Raw genomic sequence first — 20,982 nt, forward strand, 5'->3', positions numbered from 1 at the left:
ACTCTGTTTTTCTAATCTCTCTGTCCAGTTCAGCGCCCTTTCCACTCTGCCCACCTCTCCTTTTTGGGTACTCTTGTTTCGCTTTCTCTTACAGCCCTGATCGGTTTGTTACTAGTTGTCAGTGTGTTTTGGGTCCTCCCGCCCCAGTGCCACTCCATCACACAAGAAGAGCTCGCTAAATGTTTCATGAACTTATCAATAAATGAATGACTGCAGGAATGAGAAGCCTCCTCATGTTGCAGGGGCTCGGAGCTTCAGGCCACCCGGCCCGGCCCCTACGTGTGATCAGAGCGGTTTCCGGGGGGACCCTTTTGCTCAATGCACCACCAAGCCGCCCGGAGCCGGATGGCGGAGACACCGTCCGGCTGCCTCCTTGCAGAGGTATGGCCCCTACTCCAGTGCAGGGGCGGCGGCGGCGACGGCGGCGCCGAGGGCCAGCCGGTTAACAACGGCGCTGGAGTTCGACGCCCAACCGGAAACGGCGGCAGGAGCCGTAGGTCCCGGAGGCGGTGGCCGCGGTCCCTGACAGAGCACCCGGAGCCACTGGGGAAGAGGCGGGTAGCTACGGCCACGGCAGCGCGCGCGAGGGGCTGGTGGGTGGGGGAGAGCGCGTGCGTGCTCGCCGGTGGGTCGCGCGCGAGGGGCTGAGGCTGAGGCGTGCGTCTTCGCTGGAGGGCAGCGGGCGGGGTAGTGCGTGCTAGCCGCAAGGCCTCACGAAAAGGGTGGGGGAGGCCGTGAACGCGAACACCCTGGAGGTCCGAACCTTGGGGCGGTCAGGGAGAGAAAAGAGGTAGCGCGTGCTGGCGGGAGGGCTCCCTGCTCGGGCAACCAGCCAGGAGCCAGAGGACCCTTAGTCCCTAGAGGCCGCTGGGCTCATCATGCTTTGAGGAAGCTAGGGTCAGTTTACTTGCAACCAGCTCAGCCTCACCTAGGGCAGTAAGGGGCTGGTGTGCTCTGGGGCGCCCCCTCCCCTTTGCCCAGGCTCTTGACAGAAGGCAACTAAGTCTTTTCAGGTCCTCACCAAGAGGCTTCCTGGAGTCCTGGGAGTTTTCCCCCACTCCTGAAGGACACGCTTCAGGGAAAGACAGGGAAGGGTGTTTGTTTAGGACTGCTGAGAATAAAAACGACCTCTTGAAATACCGAAGAGGCCTCTCTCTTTCCCTGGCCCAGTAGATTCCTGGGGAAATAAAAACATTTGGGAGTCAGGTCTAAAACAACCCTTGGAGGAGTTTAAACTTTAGCAGGGTGGGCAGGTAGGTTCAATTAAAGAAAGATCTCTAGGTATTACGCCAAGAAAAAGACTAGTTAGCCAGGACTAGGAGAGAATATGTTCACCTTTTGGCACCATCCAGTCATATTCCAAAATATTTATCCAAGAAAGATGATTCACTAGGGTGTCAACTGGATGGTATTTGATATGGCAGATTTTTTTTTTATTTTTGCAGAAACTAGTATTCAAAGGATGTGTTCTTTTATGATTTCTTGTATTTAGGTTTTTATTTTAATGACTGGGGATTATTCACTATTGAGGATTAAATGAAATAATTTTTGTAAAATGCTTAGCATAGTGCCTGGCACATAGTAAGCACTATCTAGGTGTTAGCTATTTTTATTACTGCCTAGGGGGAGACTTCAGCCACCTCCAGATCACACACATAGGCACAAAAGTGGAGCCTCATTGCTACCCTCCACATGTACCTTGAGTCAGTTCAGTGAGCTGTATGGGTAGATTAGCCATGATTTTCTATTATATTTACCTGTTCTTGCTGTCACAGTAAAAATGAAAAAGTGACTATCAGGCCCCCTTACAAACATTAGTAATGTTACAAAATTTTAAAATGTTGTTTTATTTATAAAATATTCATACAGGCATTTACTTGATTATTAAACAGATAACCTAATATTACAAAAACTAGAATAAGCTGTTCTTAGGAAAGAACAAATATTTACTTGAAATGATTCCTCACAGTCTGTTCTTTTGATATTTCATACTTTGCTAATATCTTGGCCCTATCACTAACTAAATAGCTTTAGAGAAGAACCTGGCCTAATATAGTTTGCCTGACTAGACACAATATATGAAAGAGACTTTTTGTTCTTTGTTGCTTTCAGTATGGCACCAGGAGGCATTTTTATAAAGAAGATGTGAGAGGGAATATAGTAGAATATAATTCAAATTCTTATAAATTAATAACAATTAAGAGTAACACTTTGCACTATTTTTTCCAAAAAACTCAAAGCATGTTGACATTTGCCCCCTTCAACATCCCTATCATCATCATCATTGGTAAAGCTAAACATTACTTCAGATTTTTTTGAAGAAATCTCCCTGATTCTTTTCAGGGGACAAGGAAAAGGAAGAAAGGGTTTGATTAATTCATAGAGAAAGTTCTTAGGAGACCATCATAGAGGAATGATAGGCTAGTTTATAAATTTGATTAAGGAGGTAATTTTATAATTGTTGATTACTAGGGACTTTGAATTTCTTTTCTTTGGCCTGAATTTTTAATAGAATTTCTGGACTTTCTTTAGAAGCTGAGGGGCTTTAATTTTTTACACTCTCACTTTCAGACTGGAAAAGATGCCAAAGCTACAAGGATTTGAGTTCTGGAGACATACTTTGCAAGGGGCACATTATGTAGTTGCCCCCATGGTAGATCAAAGTGAACTGGCTTGGAGACTACTGAGCCGTCGCCATGGAGCTCAGTTGTGCTATACACCTATGTTACATGCTCAGGTTTTTGTTCGAGATGCCAATTATCGAAAGGAAAATCTGTATTGTGATGTATGTCCTGAGGATCGCCCCCTTATTGTACAGGTAATAATGCCTAGATGCTGGAAACAAGCATGATTTGGGGGGTGGGGTTAAAATCTAGAGTAGGGAAGGAGTGAATGTTTGTTTCCTAATAATAACACGTATTTGATGTTCAAGTAGAGAATGCTCGTGGTGAGACTTCCAGGAATCATTAGGGCCTGAAACCAATAGCATTTCCAGAAACTATTTCTAAATTTCATTAAGGAGAACCAGATAATGGAAAAACTACAAGAGAATCATTGGTTATACTGTGTTGCTGACTTAGTCCAAAGAAATCTAAAGAATGTAGAAAATTATTCTGTAGATAGGTCTCTTTAGTCACGTGAAAGAGTCAACAGGCTACTTTTATCTCACCCCACTTAGACATACATAACCTCAGCAATCTAGTGTGTGATAAACCCAAAGATCCCAGCTTTTGAGATAAGAACTTACTATTTGACAAAAACTGCTGGGATTATTGGAAGACAGCATTGCAAAAATTGGGTACAGATCAACATCTTACATCCTATACCAAGTTAAGTCAAGACGGATATATGATTTAGACATAAAGGTTACTATTACTGTTTTGCTTGTTTTTTTTTTTAATTTTTAAGGAGTGACATTATAAATAAATTAAGGGAACATAGAATTGTTTACCTGTCATCTATGGAAAAGGGAAGAATTTATGACCAAACCAGAGATAGAAAACATTACAAGATATAAAATGAATAATTTTGATCATATTAAATTAAAAAGGTTTTGTATAAACAAAAACAATGAAATGAAGATTAGAAAGGAAACAACAAACTGAGAAAAAATGTATAACAAATTTCTCTGATAAAGGTCTCATTTCTCATACATAAAGAATTAAATCAAATTTATAAGTATACAAGTCATTTCCCAGTTGACAAATAGTCAAAGGATATGAATAGGCAGTTTTCAGATGAAATCAAAGCTATCAATAATCATATGAAAAAATGTTCTAAATCCCTCTTGATTAGAGAAGTGTAAATTAAAACAGCTCTGAGGTACCATATCATACCTATCAGATTGACTAATAAGACAATAAAGGCAAATAGTAAATGCTGGAGGGGATGTGGCAAAAGGCCATTAATACATTGCTGATAGAGCTGTGAACTGAATCAAGCATTCTGGAGGCAATTTGGAATTGTGCTCAAAGGGATATAAAACAACACATACCCTTTGATCCACTAATACCATTACTAGGTCTGTACCCCAGGGAGATTTTAAAAAAGGGGAGTGAAAGACCTACTTGTACAAAAATATTTATAGCTGCTCTTTTTATGGTGGCAAAGAATTAGAAACTAAAGGATGTCCATCAGTTGGGGAATAGCTGAACAAATTGTGGTATTTGATGGTGATGGAATGCTATTGTGCTATAATGAATGATAAACAGGATGATTTCAGAAAGATCTGGAAAGATCTACATGAACTGATGCAGAATGAAATAAACAGAACCAGGAAAACATTGTACACAGTTAATAGCAATATTGTGGAATGACAAACTGAAAAACTTAGCTATTATTGGTAATACAATGATCCAGGACAATGCTGAGGGATTTATTAACAAAGAATGCTATCTACCTTCAGAGAAAGAACTGTTAGAGTCAGAATGCAGATGAAAGCATATGATTTTTCAGTTGTTTATTTGGATTTATGTTTTTATATTTGGGTTTTATAAGATTATTCACTTACAGGTGCAGCTAGGTAGCTCAGTGGATTGAGAGCCAGGCCTAGAGATGGGAAGTCCTAAGTTCAAATCTGGCCTCAGACACTTCCCAGCTGTGTGACCCTGGGCAAGTCACTTAACCCTCATTGCCTAGCCCTTACCACACAGTATTGATTCCAAAATGGAATGTAAGGGTTATAGTTTAGTTTAAAAAAAAAAAGATTATTCACTTACAAAAATGAACAATATGGAAATATGTTTTACATGTAAAACTCAGATCAAATTGCCTGCCAGCACCAGAAGGGGAAAGGGAAGGAAGGGAGGGAGATAAGTTCGGTCATATAACTTAGAAAAATTTGTGTGGAAATTTGTTATAATGTCATTGGGAATAAATAAATAAATAAAATTTAAAAATAGACATACATAGCACTGTTCTTCCCATCTTTCCTCCACATGCACACATCCTCAACAGATCAAATAGGAAAAATTCTGGGTTTTGTTTGTTTTTTTTTGTTTTTTGGTGAGCCATCAATTAGATAGTAGCTGGATTTTTATTAATTATGTGAAATTCACTCAGGAAGCAAAAGGGTAGATGCTATATTTCTGCTATAAGAAAGCACTTAGCAGACCGTTACAATCTACTAGCAGGCTACAGGATTGTACTCTGAGAAATATTGCTGTAAAAGACAACTGAAGGCCAAATTCATTGCTTTGAAGCAACAATAGCTTGTGAAAATACATGCTCTCTAATGTACCTCCTCTTGGCCTTGGCTTTTATGAATGTGATAGACTGACAACATATCTTTTCCAGTTCTGTGCCAATGATCCTGAGGTGTTTGTCAAAGCTGCTCTTCTGGCCCAAGATTATTGTGATGCCATTGATCTGAATTTGGGCTGTCCTCAAATGATCGCCAAGAGAGGTAAGAGCAATTAGGAGCTATTATGAAAAAGATGGTGACAAAAGCCTAAAGCCCCCCAACCTCCCTGGCTGTCCAGGTGACAAATTCCTATTTCTTTTGAACTCCTTTATTATCTAAGCAACAACACATTATGACCTAGATCCATAGAGAAGAACAGCTGGAATTCCTTTCTCCTCCTTTTTCTGATTCCTCATATGAACTCAAACAAATCACTTTTCTTTTTTTCGGCTTTTGGCTTTTTCATCTGGAAGAGGAAAGCACATTCTATCTTTAAAATAGAGATTATCGTCTTTTCTACAACATCATTTTGCTTCCCAGAATTCCTTTCAATAAGTTAGTGTTTTACTCCAAGTTCATCATTATGATTGTTACTAGTAATTTTTTGTTTTTATCTTTATGTACTTGCTCTTAGCTTCTTTGAGAGAGTCCTATGTACTTTTTAATCTCAACATTAGAGAGAAGATTAGTAGGTAATTTATGTTTCATTATCTAGCTTTTAATTGTGGTAGGGCTCTTTAGTAAAGAAGCTTCCAGATCTGAAACTTTCAAAATTGACTTTAAATTATAGAATGCTCCTCCTTTGACTCCCCTACATATTCACAGTATGGCCACACATATATTAGTATGACTGACCCCATGTGTGGTATCAGAGTCAGGTTAATACAAATTTATTCAGGACCTACTATGCACCAGGATTGTGCTGAGTGGTGGAACAAGAAACACTCTGTGGTCAACTTGACTGCTCCCAGAGGTATTCCAAGTCATAGGGATACCATGGCAGTTATCTGTTGTAGAGTTCAGAACAGATATTAGTGCTGTTTCACCTCACTTCTTTTATTTTGTTTTAATTTTTTTATCATTTCACACCTATTTCCATATTATTCATTTTTGTAATAGAGTAATCTTTTAAAACCAAAATCCCAAATCATATACCCATATAAACAAGTCTTACCTTACTTCTGCCCAAAATATGACCCTTACCCCATATTGTTCCGGTATTTTGATGTAGAGGAGACTCTGGGTTTTTTAAGATTCTACAAGCAGAGAGAAAGCTAGGTAGCACAGTGGAAGAGTGCCAGGCTTGGTGTTGGGAGGTCCTAGATTCAAATCTGGCCTTAGACACTTCCTAGCAATGGGATCCTGGGCAAGTCACTTAACTCTGATTGCTTATTCTCTGCCCTTCTGTCTTAGAAATTAAAACAGAAGGTAAGGATTTAAAAAGATAACAAAGGACTGTGGGAAGAGCCCAAGCTCTAGCAGATCTGATGAAGCTGGGAAGGTTGCAAATATTGGGCTTGGTTTTTTATTTGTGGTCTGGTTAACTCTGGTTCAGAGAAATTCACCACCAGCTTGATTGCAGGGTGATAAAGTTTTCAGAAATAGCAGCAGTTCCTACACTGATGAAATCACAGATTCTTCTGGTGTTTTAATATTTAAAATAAATAAATGCCACCCAACACCAGCCCTCAAGACCCAGTCCACTAAGTCATAGAGGAACAGCAGTCTATATCAGTTCTCATATCAGTGAAATCACAAAACCTTGAGGAATTGAAAAAAAATTTTTTGAGCTGAAGATTTTTTTATTGATCTTTTTTGTTTTTAAATTACACTCACTTCCAAATATATGCTTCCTCACCTCCTACACAGCAAATCTTCCTTTTTAATAATAATAATTACAAAGAGAAAAAGCAAAAAAAGTTCAGCAAAATAGTCACATTTTTTGCTGTATATATATAGTACTCCATATTAGTGTCACCAGTCTTAGAACGGGAAGGATGGGGAGAGGTTCTTTTTCTCATCTGTTTTCTGAGGCCAAGTTTGGCCATTACTGTATGATTATATGTCTTTGAGTTTTGTTTTTCTTTATTACATTACATTGTGTATTATTTTCCTGATTTGGGTTACATCAGTTCATATAAATCTTGAAGTAATTTTTTATGAACTTTATTTGTTATCTCTGTTATCATTAGTGTGGAGTTTGCTCTTCACTGGTGCCCATTATAATCCACTCTTATCTCCTCCTTTTGTGTAACTATATCTTTCTTTAACATCTTTGGGACTTTTGATATTTTGTGGACTCTGCTTCTTTGTTTGGGCTTTCTTCACATAACTTGACTATGCTCTTTTTAAGTTATGCATGCTCTTAATTGTTTCCTTGTGTGAAGGTCATCACTGGTAATGTGCTCCAGGCTATTTACAACCACCTTATCATTGGGTCACCAGCAGTTTTAATTTTAATAACAAAACTGATTAAACTTAAATATACAGCTTTTTTAAAAAAAGATCTTAATATAAATATCTATGATAGCTTTTCAGTTACTTCCACCTTTAGTGTCCTTTTCTATAATTTTTCTTTGGCTAATTACCCACTTTAGTGAAAATGTTTTTCATGGGGAGTGGCTAGGTAGCACAGTGGATAAAGTGCCAGGCCTGGGTTCAAATGTGGCCTCAGACAATTACTAGTGGTCTGACGCTGGGCAAGTCACTTAGCCCCAATTACCTAATCTTTCCCACTCTTCTCTATTAGAATTGATATTAAGACAAGGGAAGAGACAGAGAGAGAGAAATTTTTCACAATTTTTTTTTTGCTCTTTATACTGTTTTTATACAATATACCTCCTAATTTTCAGGTTTAGATTTTTTTTCACTTTGCAATATTTCATATGTATGTCCATATGTCTTAATAGAGAGGCAGTGCATCACATTGAGCTAATCCAGGGAGGTTCAAGTTTCCTTCTCCAGCATATATTGGCTGGGTGATCCTAAACAAGTCACTTCATTGTATTAGGCAGTTCTCTAAGCCTATAAATTGTAGAGAAGGTGCTAATCTGTATTAGTAAAGGAAATTTCCTTGCCTTGGAGCTCCCTATATCAACAAAATCATAGATCCAATCCCTATCCCTATATTTTTTTCTTTCATATTTACCATTCTTATTATATTATAGTTTTGTTTTTTGCCTCTATTACAATTTATTTATTCATTCAGCAGTTGAACAATCCAATTTTTCATAATTGCAAATGCTGCTACACTGAATATTTTTAACAGCTATTTTCTTCTTTTTGATAAATGTTCTTAGGGTATATTCCTAGTAATGGGGTTCTGGGGTCAGAGGATTTGATAATTTTTTATGACTCTTTTATCATACTATTCTTCAAAAACATTCTGCCAGCAGTATATAAATGTGTTTTTAGTACTTTATCTAAATTGCTAAATAAAATTCACTGATTTCCAGCTATTGGTTGGGGGAAGGACTATTATTTTTTAAGATATCTTTAGCTGTTCTCACTTTTCAAAATATATAAATAGAAGAACAAAAAATCAATAGCTCTCTTTGTATAGCCATTATTACAATGTTGTGTACAATCAGATTCTTAATAAATGTATTTGTATTTTTTATAACAGGGGTAAAAATGAAATGGAGTCTTCAGAACAAGTTAAAATTTTTTTAACTTGAGTATGCTGCCAAATGAGTTAAGCTTTGAAGGCAGATCTCTGCTCCCTGTGCTCTTGAAGCTGGATTTTTATCCTGGCCATACATTATATTTCCTTTGCTGTCCCACCAAAATTACAACACATGATTCCTTTTTTTATAGTATTTTTTTATGAACTAAATTTAAAAGAACTTAAAAATCTTCATGACCTTGAAGAAAAAGTAGATTTTAACATTATTTTTTACTAGCTTTCCTGTATATAGAGCTTCAACTCTATTTACTTCCAGGGACATATTATAGATAATATTAATATGACATCTATCTCTTAAAGAGCTTGAATCTTTTGTTTTCTGAGATTTATATGCAAAAAAGATAGGTGGCCTTTACTTTGGTTCTGGGTATAGATCTTTACTTTTATTTTATAAGATTGGTACACCATCTTCTATATACAATTTATAAATCTTATTACTAACAGGTTACTAAAGGAGTTTTAGACTCCTTTTGGAAGTCTAATTGCCAGTGTCATTGTAATTACTAACTGGGCTTACTGTCCCTAAATGTCACCACTCTTAAACAGATCCACTTTTTCTCCCTTCATCTCTAGAGTTAGCAGTAGAGACTACCTAATCAACAAGACTTTAAAAGCCAAGGCACTAACATCACCTTCAAGTGTTTTGTCATTAATTGGGCTTATATGTTTGTGCAGTTGGGGAGGAGCAAAGACTAGCAGTGAAGGCTTAAGTCTGAAGGTGAACATAGGACAACTAAATATGGTTGATGGATAAGGGGATAGCTATAATTTAGGTTGAGAAAAGCAGGAGGAAGGAGAGTAAAAGTGTGGTTGGCTGATCATTTTTTTATCTTCCATAGGTCATTATGGAGCCTTCTTACAAGAAGAGTGGGATCTGCTCCAAAGAATGAGTAAGTTGATCGCTGCTAAATGTAAAAGCAATTAATATTAATATGGATGAATAAACCCCAAGATCTCTTTATGATAACCTGCTTCTGCCATGTACTCTGTAAAGATTAAAATTTAGGGGAGACAGGGAGACTGAGGCAGGTAGAAATTAGTTTCTCTCTGCAAGGAGTATTATATTTTTTAGAGGTTTATTAAAGGCTAAAGATTAAAGAATATACAAGTAAGAAACATGTGCCTAGGCCAGAGGCCTAGACAAAATAACCTCACATCACGCAAGAGAGGAGCCTGCTCCAAAACGGAAGTCCAAAAAGAGCCAAGAGCCCCTCAGAAGCCTTTGAATCAGCTTAAATACCTTCTTGATCTTGGCCCAGGTGAGATTACAAGGCATTCTGGGGAAGTGGAGCAAAGGCTCATGGGGATTGTAGTCCTGTATTCGAGTCTATTTTTTACATTCCCCCCCTTTGATCGTTTGCAAAAAAATTAATTTTTTTCCAAAGGATCATGAAAACATAATCAATTTAAAGATTACAATAATTTGAAGATAAGAAAAAGAAAAGAATAAAACCAATAATTACTGGACGCATTGACAGAAAGCCAGTTAGGGGGCAGTCCCCTTTGGCATGAAAGTATGCATGCAAATAAATGTTCATTAACTACACCCAAAGTTCATTTTGTGCAGTTCGTGGTCTGGAGGCTTCTTCATGGTGGCTTCTCCAACAGTTCAGTTCTGGATTCAGAGAGGTAGCATCTTCTTTACCTAAAATTCTTCTCAAAAGGAATTTAAACTTTGCAATTTAAATAATGATTTTTTTTTACATTCCCCTGTTTTGTTTTTTTTTTGAACAAGGTTAACAATTTTTTCATCTTTAAAAAAAGAGTAGTACAAATATGTAGATATCACAATCCCCAAAATTTTCAATAGCCCAATTAATTACAATAGCAAACAAACACACTTTCATATTTCACATAAGTTGCTGTATGACATTTTTAAAACCTATGAATTGATGGACATTTGTCACAATTTTTACAAACAGCAATCTTTGAACCTTGGTAATAAACATATTTTTTTTTTAAACAAAGTAAAACTCATCTAGGGTTAAGAACATAATCAAGAAATCTAGATATCATTCTGGTGCAAGTAAAGTAGTGAGCTGATGCCCTGAAATTAACTGCCCAACTTCCATTCACATGTGGGAAGGTTGGGGTTTATAAAATACATTTCACTTCAGCTACTAGAATGGGCCTTACCTCATGGTAGGGGCAGGCAAAATAACCAGATTGTTTAAAAAAATTCCAAAAATCATATTTAAAAAACCCTTAAAATCAAATCATTTGAGGTATTTAGCACATTAAAATTTCCAAGGTTGTTAATACAATTATAACCAGTTCTGAAGTCCATCTATCCTCAGCAAAATAGAAAAAGGCTGTTTTTTTCATATATGGGCTTATTCACAATAATATTTGTTCAACACAGTTATAGGGGAAAAACAACAGAATTTTAAAACTCAGTACATTCAAAATAAATTCAATCAACCTTCAGTTCACAGAATAATATTCAATCCAGTAATATATGAACTTAAAATCACAAAGTTATATCTTAAACAAAAAATGCAATAGAATACAGAGATGTTTATAAACCATTGGAGTCTGAAATGCCTTAGAATGTAGCCTTTAGTCTCTTCAAAGTTCCTTAGGGTTTTTTTTTTGTTTGTTTGTTTTTAATTATCCATTTAAATGTCTATTGTCCGAAGGTAGAGTAGTAAAGGCTAGGCTATGGGGTTCAAGGGATCTGTCCAGGGCCCCATAGCTGGGAAGCATCAGAGGCCAGATTTTAACTAGAGACCTCCCGTCTCTGGGCCTGGCTTCCAGTTCGCTAGGCCACCCATTTTCCTCCCCAAAGTTAAAGTTGAATCTTTGGGCTGAGTCTGCTCCCAGACAGGCAGGTAAAATCAATGAAATTGCCAGATGAGTCAAAAATCCTTTTAAACAGCCCATTGCTTTTTAGGTTTCTGTTTGAAAAGTCTGTTTCTGATCTCTAGTCTTTTCTCTCTTTCCCCTCTCTGATCCCGCAGTGGCCAATACCCCCAGCCACATGGAGGCTTAGCCTAAGGGAAAATTGCCAGTTCTCCTTTCCCTCTTGTCTCTCCCCTCCACCCACGTGGCCAATACTGTTACCAGCTGGTCGCAATGAGTCCTGAGCGATCTGCTCCAAGGATCTGGGTGGTGAGTCAGCTGGGTCGGAGGCCAGATGGGTGAGAGACAGACCGCCGGGGTGGGTCGGGCTGGGAGCTGGAGCACAGCTCGGGCACCAGGTGAGAGGCCAGGAGCAGAAGCAGGAGCCGGAGAGGGCCGCAGGCAGGAGCTGATCAAGATGGTTTTCTAAAGAGCATCCCGGAGAACCTTGGCTTTAAAAAAAAAATTCTCTAGGCTAAAAATTTTTTGAGAAGTTCTCATCCTATCTAGTGGTCGCCATCTGTAAAGATTAAAATTTAGGGGAGACAGGGAGACTGAGGCAGGTAGAAATTAGTTTCTCTCTGCAAGGAGTATTATATTTTTTAGAGGTTTATTAAAGGCTAAAGATTAAAGAATATACAAGTAAGAAACATGTGCCTAGGCCAGAGGCCTAGACAAAATAACCTCACATCACGCAAGAGAGGAGCCTGCTCCAAAACGGAAGTCCAAAAAGAGCCAAGAGCCCCTCAGAAGCCTTTGAATCAGCTTAAATACCTTCTTGATCTTGGCCCAGGTGAGATTACAAGGCATTCTGGGGAAGTGGAGCAAAGGCTCATGGGGATTGTAGTCCTGTATTCGAGTCTATTTTTTACAACTCAAGCCACTTACCATTATAGCGACTTAATTTTTCCTTCTATAAGATGGAAACTTAAAATAAATGATAAATTGTTGGATGCTCTGAATTAATGGGAATGAGTAAATAAGTCTACTAAAGCAGGTAGTGAGCATTTTTCAGAACTATCTAGCTTTTAAGTTTATGGGAGGCACTGGAAGCAAAAGAAATATCCAATCAGAATCCCCCAGGTGTCAGTGTACATAGAGTTCTAGCTCTATTTTTTGCAAGAAAAAAATGACTTCATGTTGGGAAGGACACTTAATTTACAGTATGACCTTAGGAATACTTCCTGAGAATCAAGAAATCTGGTCTCTACTCCTGACTTCACTATTGACACTATGTGACCTTAAATTCTCTGTCTCCTAGTTTTTCTCTTTGTAAAATGGAGGAAAAAATAATAATTTTAAAAATACCTGCCCTGTATTTCTGACTAGCTCATGAAGATAAAATGCACTGAACTGGGAAATTACTACTTGCATTCCATCCTGACTCTGACACTTACTGTCTATGTGACTGGTGCTTTCTATGTCTCAGTTTTCCCATCTGTAAAAAGAGAGGGGTTCGGTGAGATAATCCTTGGCTCTCTTCCAAGGTCTAACAATCTATGAGTCTAAGTAAAATTATTGATGTAAGAGTAAAAGCACTAGAAGAGAATCATCATCAGGTATCCTAGTTGACTACCATGAAATGAAAGGATATGATATGAAATGAAAGGATATGGGATAATAGCCAAAGTATCGCACTGGGGAGGACTGGTATAGAAGGGTGGGGGGAGGAAGGAAAAAATGGTCATGAATGAAGTTACCCATATTTGTACTTTTGAATTTTTCATTCTTCTGCTTTATATGTCAAGATGTATGCACATTTCTAGCATCTTTCTCTGGTTTTTCCTAGTTCTATTGGCACATGAGAAACTCTCTGTTCCAGTCACCTGCAAAATCCGTGTCTTCCCAGAAATTGACAAGACTGTGAAATACGCTCAGTTGCTAGAGAAAGCCGGATGCCAAGTAAGGGAGGAGAGAATTTTTTCTGGAATTGCTTAGGGTCAATGGTTCTACATTGTTTTCTAAACTTTGAATGAATTGACCTCATTCATAGAAGTTTCAGAGCATTCCAAGACAAAACACCACAAAGAAATGAAAAGTAGACAGTCTGTCCCTTGGAGAAACCCCATCTACATTTTTCCTCCCTCTTTCATGGATCTGCTCTTTCTCTTCTTTGCTTTCCCTGATTGCATTCACAGCTGCCATCTTGGAAAGGCATCTTAACTTCTGATCTCTCTTTATATTATTTTTTTTAAACCCTTACCTTCCAATACTGTATTTTGGTTCTAAGGCAGAAGAGTGATAAGGACTAGGCAATGGGGGTTAAATGACTTACGCAGAGTCACATAACTAGCCAGTGTCTGAGGCCAGATTTGAACCTCCCATCTCTAGGCCTGGCTTTCAATCCACTGAACCACCTAGCTGTCCCTCTCTTTATACTTTCAATATTATCTCTTCCCTCCTAGACTTTGGGGATTTCATTATAGGAGCACATACATATATAGGAGAATATAGCAGGTGATCATTTGGGGCAGTCTTTCTATGTAAGGTTTCCAATTCCTGTCCAAAATTGACCCAAATCCAAAGAGGTCCAGTGTTCCTCTGACCAAAATTTAGAGGAGGCAGCATATAACCTAAAACATGGACTGCTATATTAACTATGGAGAGGATACTTTGAACTCTCCAATTTGCTCTTCAGCTTGCTTCTTCCAGACCCAGGCTTTAGATTTTTTTTTCTCCCGAATAAAAAAAGATAATTTTTCAGACAGTTGTATCTTTTTAATACTTTAGAGAGGAGCCAAACCCTCATTGTCAGAAATTTAGAATAGAATTTCACAAATAAATCAGTAGGAACCAAGTATTTTTGGTGCAGTGAAGATTACTGAGCAGGGAATCACAGATCTAAGATTAGCCGGACCACTGACAAGCCATGGGCAAGTAAGTCATTTGACCTCTTTCAGACTCTTTTCTCTTCTGCAAAAGATTGACCAAGGTGATCTGTAATGTCCTTTCCACCTCTGAGGTGCTTTGATCTTACTATACTACATATTCTCCCAGGGAGCCTGAGGTGGAGAAATGAAGCAATTTGCTTTGTGTCTTATAGAAAATCAGAGAAGCAGAAATAGATCAAAGGAATTCTGGGGGTGGTGGGATCCTGTTTCCTCTTTAGCAGAAATTAAAATAATTTCTTGGTCCTTTATTCTAGCATTTATGGAATTTTTTTTTTAAACGAATTTCTCTTGAAATCACTAACTTGCCAGAATTGGAGTCCTTGTGGACTCTCCTTTTCTGTGTTGGCATCAGTAACATTTACCAAATGTCAGTCGCCATCTATACTTTTCCCAGGCTCTTCTAGGTACTCTCAACATCTGTCAAAGACGTACTTTTTTTCCTTTTCTGCATCTTTGTCTTTTTATCCTGTCTCCTTAACTCTCCCATATTTAAAAAAAACTCTTACCTTCTGTCTTAGAATCCATACTAAGCAGTTTGGGTCTGGTGACTTGCCCAGGGTTACACAGTTAGGAAATATCAGGCCAGATTTAAATCCAGGAACTCCCAACACCAGGCCTGGCACTCTGTCCACTGTGCTACCTTGCTGCTCCTCCCCTCCCACATTTTTACTGGGGTTTTAGCTTCACATTTTTGTTCTTCTGCAGTTGGAATGCCCACTTCATTAATTTAACAAATATTTGGATGCTTGCTTTCTATAAAGCACATGTTAAATAAAGCAAGGAATTCAGAAGCACACAGGAGGAAGCTGGTAGAAGAAGGGATAGTGCTCTGGGCCTAGAGCCATGAAGACCTGAGTTCAAATCCAGCCTCAGAGACTGAGCAAATAATTTCATATCGACCTGCCTTAGTTTCTCTAACTGTAAGATGAGAATGATAATGGTGTCTACCTCTTAGGGTTGTTATGAGGATCAAATAAGATAATATTTGTAAAGTGATTAGTACAGTACCTGGCATATAATAGGATCATATACATGCTTATTCCCTTTCCCAAAGTGCTTTTGAATTTTCCATATCCAAATCTTCTCATCAATTATAGATTTGTGTTATACCATATTGTGCTGTGTAGCAAATAGTAGGATTCTAGTGTAAGGAACTCACCCTGAATTTAACTCAGTGTTTCACTTTGTTATATCATTCACTTATTCAGGGAAAAGATGTCTTCTCTGCTCATATTACAAACACTTGTTCATTTAAGTCAGTTTGGGATTTTAATTACAAAAGCCCATATTCATCCAGTAGGGACAATTTTGATGTTTCTACCTAAGGGTTTCATAGTCAAACCTTTAGGGAAGGATTTCTCTGAAGATTTGACATGATAGGGGGCACACCACTGACCAGCAAATTCAAACAACTGTTTTCACAAAGTCAAAGCCTGATGTTTTTTGTCCTAGTTATTAACTGTTCATGGACGTACCAAGGAACAGAAGGGCCCGCTATCTGGAATTGCATCTTGGGAGCACATAAAGGCTGTGCGGTAATAAGTATTTGGTTAACTGTGAGGAGGGAGACAGTTTCAGTTCTGAAAAAAAATGTGTCCCTCAACATTTTTATAGTCCTAATGTAGGGGATGGGAGATAGGGGTTGTTGTGGGCTTGATATAGACCAGAAGCAGAACTCAGACTCTCCGACTTCCCTGTATATCCTAGATCTCCCTTAAATAATCCATCTGTCACAAAGAAAATATCAACCTTCATCATCTTCCAGAAAGAATGAGAGCTGATCAGGCAAAGGTAGCAATAACCAATAGAATGGGACAAGTAGAGCTACAGCATCATTCCTTAGCCGCACTCTATTTCTCTAAAAAGAGAAGTATTTTTAGAGATTAAATTCTGGAGTTGGTAACAGCCACACTCTTAGCAGGAAGAGTAAGACTGACTGGCATCGGGAACCTGGTTCAACTGGTCTTACAGCATGTATGGGGTGGTGGTGGGAAAGGGATTGTCATTTCTTTTCTAGACCCTGAGCATCTCCTCTTAATTCTCTAGGAAGGCGGTTAATATCCCTGTATTTGCAAATGGGAATATCCAATACCTCCATGATGTGGAAAAGTGCATCCAGGAAACAGGGGTTCATGGGGTGATGAGTGCAGGTAAGATAGCTCTCTTGTGCCTTCCACTCATATGTGGACCAGTGCTGAGCTGATGGCTTGTTTTTGCATGCTTTTCTGCACTATGGAGATTGAGCATAAATACCACTTTGTGCTTGTGCATGAGAGCAGGCCAGGAGTATTAGCAGGGAAAAGTAAAGTTAAAATTGGTTCTTTTTCATAACAGTATTATCTCACTGTGTCCAAAGGGTTGTACAAAGGGAAGAAAAAAAGTATAGAGTGTATAGAGGAAGTTAACCAAAGAAATCAGGAGAAATGATCCCTGTGCTTTAGAAATGTAAAATCTAGAGGGAAAGGCAAATTGTGCATGAAATCACTTATTCAGTAAGTACAGATAAGGCAAGAATTCTCTGCAAATCCTACCTAAAGACCCACCTAACACCTATGGCTCATAGCTGGTGCTTTATGTTAACAGCTTTAGAAACTTTTCTTCTGAGTGTCAAGGTGAATTTTGTTCTCACAGATTTTGGACATTGCATTTGCTCCGGCTGTATACTTATATCCTCTTGACTGTAGACTATGCTATATTTTCTGGGCATTCTTAATTGTTGTTAAATATGAAGTTGAGAAATTTCTCCAAAGTCAAGTTACCCTCATTGTTGATATTAGAAAATTGGGAGACAGTTTTGAAGGTATAACAGTAGAGCCGCTTGTTTATTCTTCAGATCATTTTGTGTCATCTCTGCTGTTAAAATTTGTTTACTGGGGGCAGCTGGGTAGCTCAGTGGATTGAGAGCCAGTCCTACAGACGGGAGGTCTTAGGTTCAAATCTGGCCTCACACACTTCCCAGCTGTGTGACCCTGGGCAAGTCACTTGACCCCCATTGCCTAGCCCTTACCACTCTTCTGCCTTGGAGCCAATACACAGTATTGACTCCAAGACGGAAGGTAAGGGTTTATTTAAAAAAAAAAAAATTTGTTTACTTTGACAGATATATGATCTCATCAGTATTGTTACTCCCTCTGATGTTGCAGATTATAGCAACCTCTTTATGCCTGTCCATCCTATGGGGCTCTTTTTCATGTCTTTCCATGCTTATATGAGAAGGGATTATGATTGAACCTGTTATTTCACTGACACAGGAAACTCCCAGAATAAGAGGCTGTACCAAGAGAGAGCAGCACTTTCCTGTAATCTATAGTCTTGCAGGATTCTTTGGCTCCCTTAGATGTCAGGTTACCTGCTCAGGGTCACACAGCCAAGATGTTTCAGAGGCAGGACATGAAGCCAGATGTTTTAGCTTCAAGGCCAGCTTTCTATCCACTATGCCATGCTTTCCATGTTTACATAAACATCATTAAATAGAAAATTGAAATTCTCTTTCTCCTCTAATAAGCCTCAGCCCTCTGGGGGCTAGGCTCCTTTGTGACCTAATAATCAGAGCTAGACTCTTTTCTGTAACTAACTCTAGGCCAGGACTCTTATGAATCAGAAAATCTATTATCCTGAGCCGTTTGTGAGATGTGATTAACTCAGGGAGATTTTTTTTATTTTTTAAATTTAGTTATTTATTTAATAAATTTAGAATATTTTTCCATGGTTACATGATTCATGTTCTTTTCTCCCCTCCTCCCTCCCCCCTCATGGAGCTGATGAGCAGTTCCATTGGGTTTTACATGTATCATTGTTCAAAACCTATTTCCATATTAATATTTGTGATAGAGTGATCAATTAAAGTCAACACCCCCATGTAAAGAAAAGACCAGAACTAAGTGGAAAGTTGAGAAACATGAAAAGGTAAATATGAAAGAGAGGGAAAAGGAGAAAAATGTTTTTTCTTTAAATTCAAACTCTCTTCTTTAAGGGCTACAATTAGATCAAATTATATATATTAATATATGGGGAAAATGTTATTTGTAACTCTCAAAAACTGTATTCATTATTATAGTAATTTAGACGAATCACTCATAGGAAGAGATTGGGGCATTAAGGGCTATAAGATGATAGACAAAAAAAGAAAAAGGGAGGGGGGAATCAATGATGGTACCAAGAGATACTTGAAGAAATAAAATAAATAGAATAATCTTTTTCACACAAAGATACACATGGGAAGGGGAGGGGAAGAACACTCTTAAAAGAAGGAGAGGAAGAGAGTGCTAATAGGTAATACTTAAACCTTACTCTCAGTGAAATCAGCTCTGAGAGGGAAAAGCATCTAGATCCATTGGGATCTTGAATTCTATCGTATCCTACAGGGTAAGGGAGAAGGGAAAACTAAGGGGTGTAGGGGGGAAGGAAGTACAAAAAGGGAGGGAAGGGGGGGGAACTTAACAGACCCTAAAAAAAAAACAAGAAGGGAACAAAAAGAGAGGGACCAGAAAGGGAAGCATATCAAGGGAAGGGAATAGGGGGATTGATTAAAAGTAAACCACTGGTTTAAACGGATATAGCAAAGGAAAAAAGGACAGAACTAGGAAAGGATATCAAAATGCTTAGGAATTCAAAAGTGACAATCATAACTTTGAATGTGAATGGGATGAACTCACCCATAAGACGTAGACAAATAGGAGAGTGGATTAGAATCCAGAATCCTACCATATGTTGTCTACAAGAAACATACCTGAGGCGGGTAGATACTCACAAGGTCAGAATTAAAGGTTGGAGTAAGTAAGATCTATTGGGCCTCAACTGACAGAAAGAAGTCAGGAGTTGCAATCATGATATCAGACAAAGCCAAAGTAAAAATAGACCTGATTAAAAGGGATAGGGAAGGTAAATACATCCTGATAAAAGGGAGTATAGATAATGAAGAAATATCACTAATCTACATGTATACATTAAATGGTATAGCACCCAAATTTCAAATGGAGAAACTAGTAGAATTGAAGGAGGAAATAGATAATAAAACTATACTAGTGGGAGACCTGAACCTACCACTATCAAATTTAGATAAATCAAATAAAAAAATGAATAAGAAAAAGGTAAAAGAGGTGAATGAAATCTTAGAAAAATTAGAGTTAATAGATATATGGAGAAAAATAAATAGGGACAAAAAGGAATACACCTTCTTTTCAGCATATGGTACATTCATAAAGATTGACCATATATATAGGTCATAAAAACATGGCATACAAATGCAGAAAAGCAGAAATAATAAATGTAACCTTTTCAGATTATAAGGCAATAAAAATAATGATCAGTAAGGGTACATGGAGAGCCAAATCAAAAGTTAATTGGAAATTAAATACTGATTCTCCAAAATCGGTTAATTAGAGAACAAATCATAGAAACAATTAATAGTTTCATTGAAGAAAATGACAATGATAAGACATCCTTTCAAACTTCATGGGATGCAGCCAGAGTAGTACTCGGGGGAAAATTTATATCCTTGAGTTCATAGATCAATAAATTAGGGAGGGCAGAGTTCAATGAATTGGACATGCAAATCAGAAAACTTGAAAGCAAACAAATTAAAAACCCCCATAAGAAGACCAAATTAGAGATCCTAAAAATTAATGGAGAAATTAATAAAATCAAAAGTGATAGAACTATTGAACTAATAATAAATAAGACTAGAAGCTGATATTTTGAAAAAACAACAAAATAGACAAAGTACTGGTCAATCTAATTAAAAAAAGGAAAGAAGAAAACCAAATAAACAGTATCATAGATGAAAAGGGGGACCTCACCTCCAATGAAGAGGAAATTAAGGCAATCATTAAAAATTATTTTGCCCAATTACATGGCAATAAATATGCCAATCTAGGTGATATGGATGAATATTTACAAAAATATAAATTGCCTAGATTAACAGAAGAAGAAATAAAATTCTTAAATAATCCCATATCAGAAAAAGAAATCAAAAAGGCCATCAAAGAATTCCCTAAGAAAAAATCCTCAGGGCCTGATGGATTCACAAGTGAATTCTATCAAACATTCAAAGAACAACTAAGCCCAATACAATACAAACTATTTGACATAATAAGCAAAGAGGGAGTTCTACCAAATTACTTTTACAACACAAATATGGTACTGATTCCAAAGCCAGGCAGGTCAAAAAACAGAAAAAAGAAAACTACAGACCAATCTCCTTAATGAACATAGATGCAAAAATCTTAAATAGGATACTAGCAAAAAGACTCCAGCAAGTGATCAGGAGGGTTATTCATTCACTATGAACAGGTGGGATTTATACCAGGAATGCAAGGATGGTTCAATATCAGGAAAACCATCCACATAATTGACCATATCAACAAGCAAACTAACAAAAATCA

The 20,982-nt window shown here is 37.8% G+C and overlaps 1 protein-coding gene across 4 annotated transcripts in view; it reads left to right on the forward strand.

Moving 5' to 3' along the window:
• Positions 1 to 330: 330 nt before the first annotated feature.
• The window catches only part of DUS1L (dihydrouridine synthase 1 like), a 33,963-nt gene continuing 13,311 nt past the window's right edge, over positions 331 to 20,982 (forward strand). Inside the window, exons 1-7 of one of the 4 annotated variants that reach the window (XM_007482820.3) lie at positions 331 to 554; positions 2,572 to 2,818; positions 5,296 to 5,404; positions 9,707 to 9,757; positions 13,498 to 13,610; positions 16,052 to 16,134; positions 16,646 to 16,749. In XM_007482820.3, the coding sequence (XP_007482882.1) occupies positions 346 to 554; positions 2,572 to 2,818; positions 5,296 to 5,404; positions 9,707 to 9,757; positions 13,498 to 13,610; positions 16,052 to 16,134; positions 16,646 to 16,749 (916 nt within the window). In that variant the 5' untranslated portion in view covers positions 331 to 345. Of the gene's footprint in view, positions 594 to 2,571; positions 2,819 to 5,295; positions 5,405 to 9,706; positions 9,758 to 13,497; positions 13,611 to 16,051; positions 16,135 to 16,645; positions 16,750 to 20,982 lie in introns of all 4 variants that reach the window. The other 3 variants (XM_007482819.3, XM_007482821.2, XM_007482822.2) reach the window with 3 other exon arrangements.

The sequence above is a fragment of the Monodelphis domestica genome, chromosome 2 (genome assembly GCF_027887165.1).
Source record: "Monodelphis domestica isolate mMonDom1 chromosome 2, mMonDom1.pri, whole genome shotgun sequence".
In the NCBI taxonomy this organism is placed as follows: Eukaryota; Metazoa; Chordata; class Mammalia; order Didelphimorphia; family Didelphidae; genus Monodelphis; species Monodelphis domestica.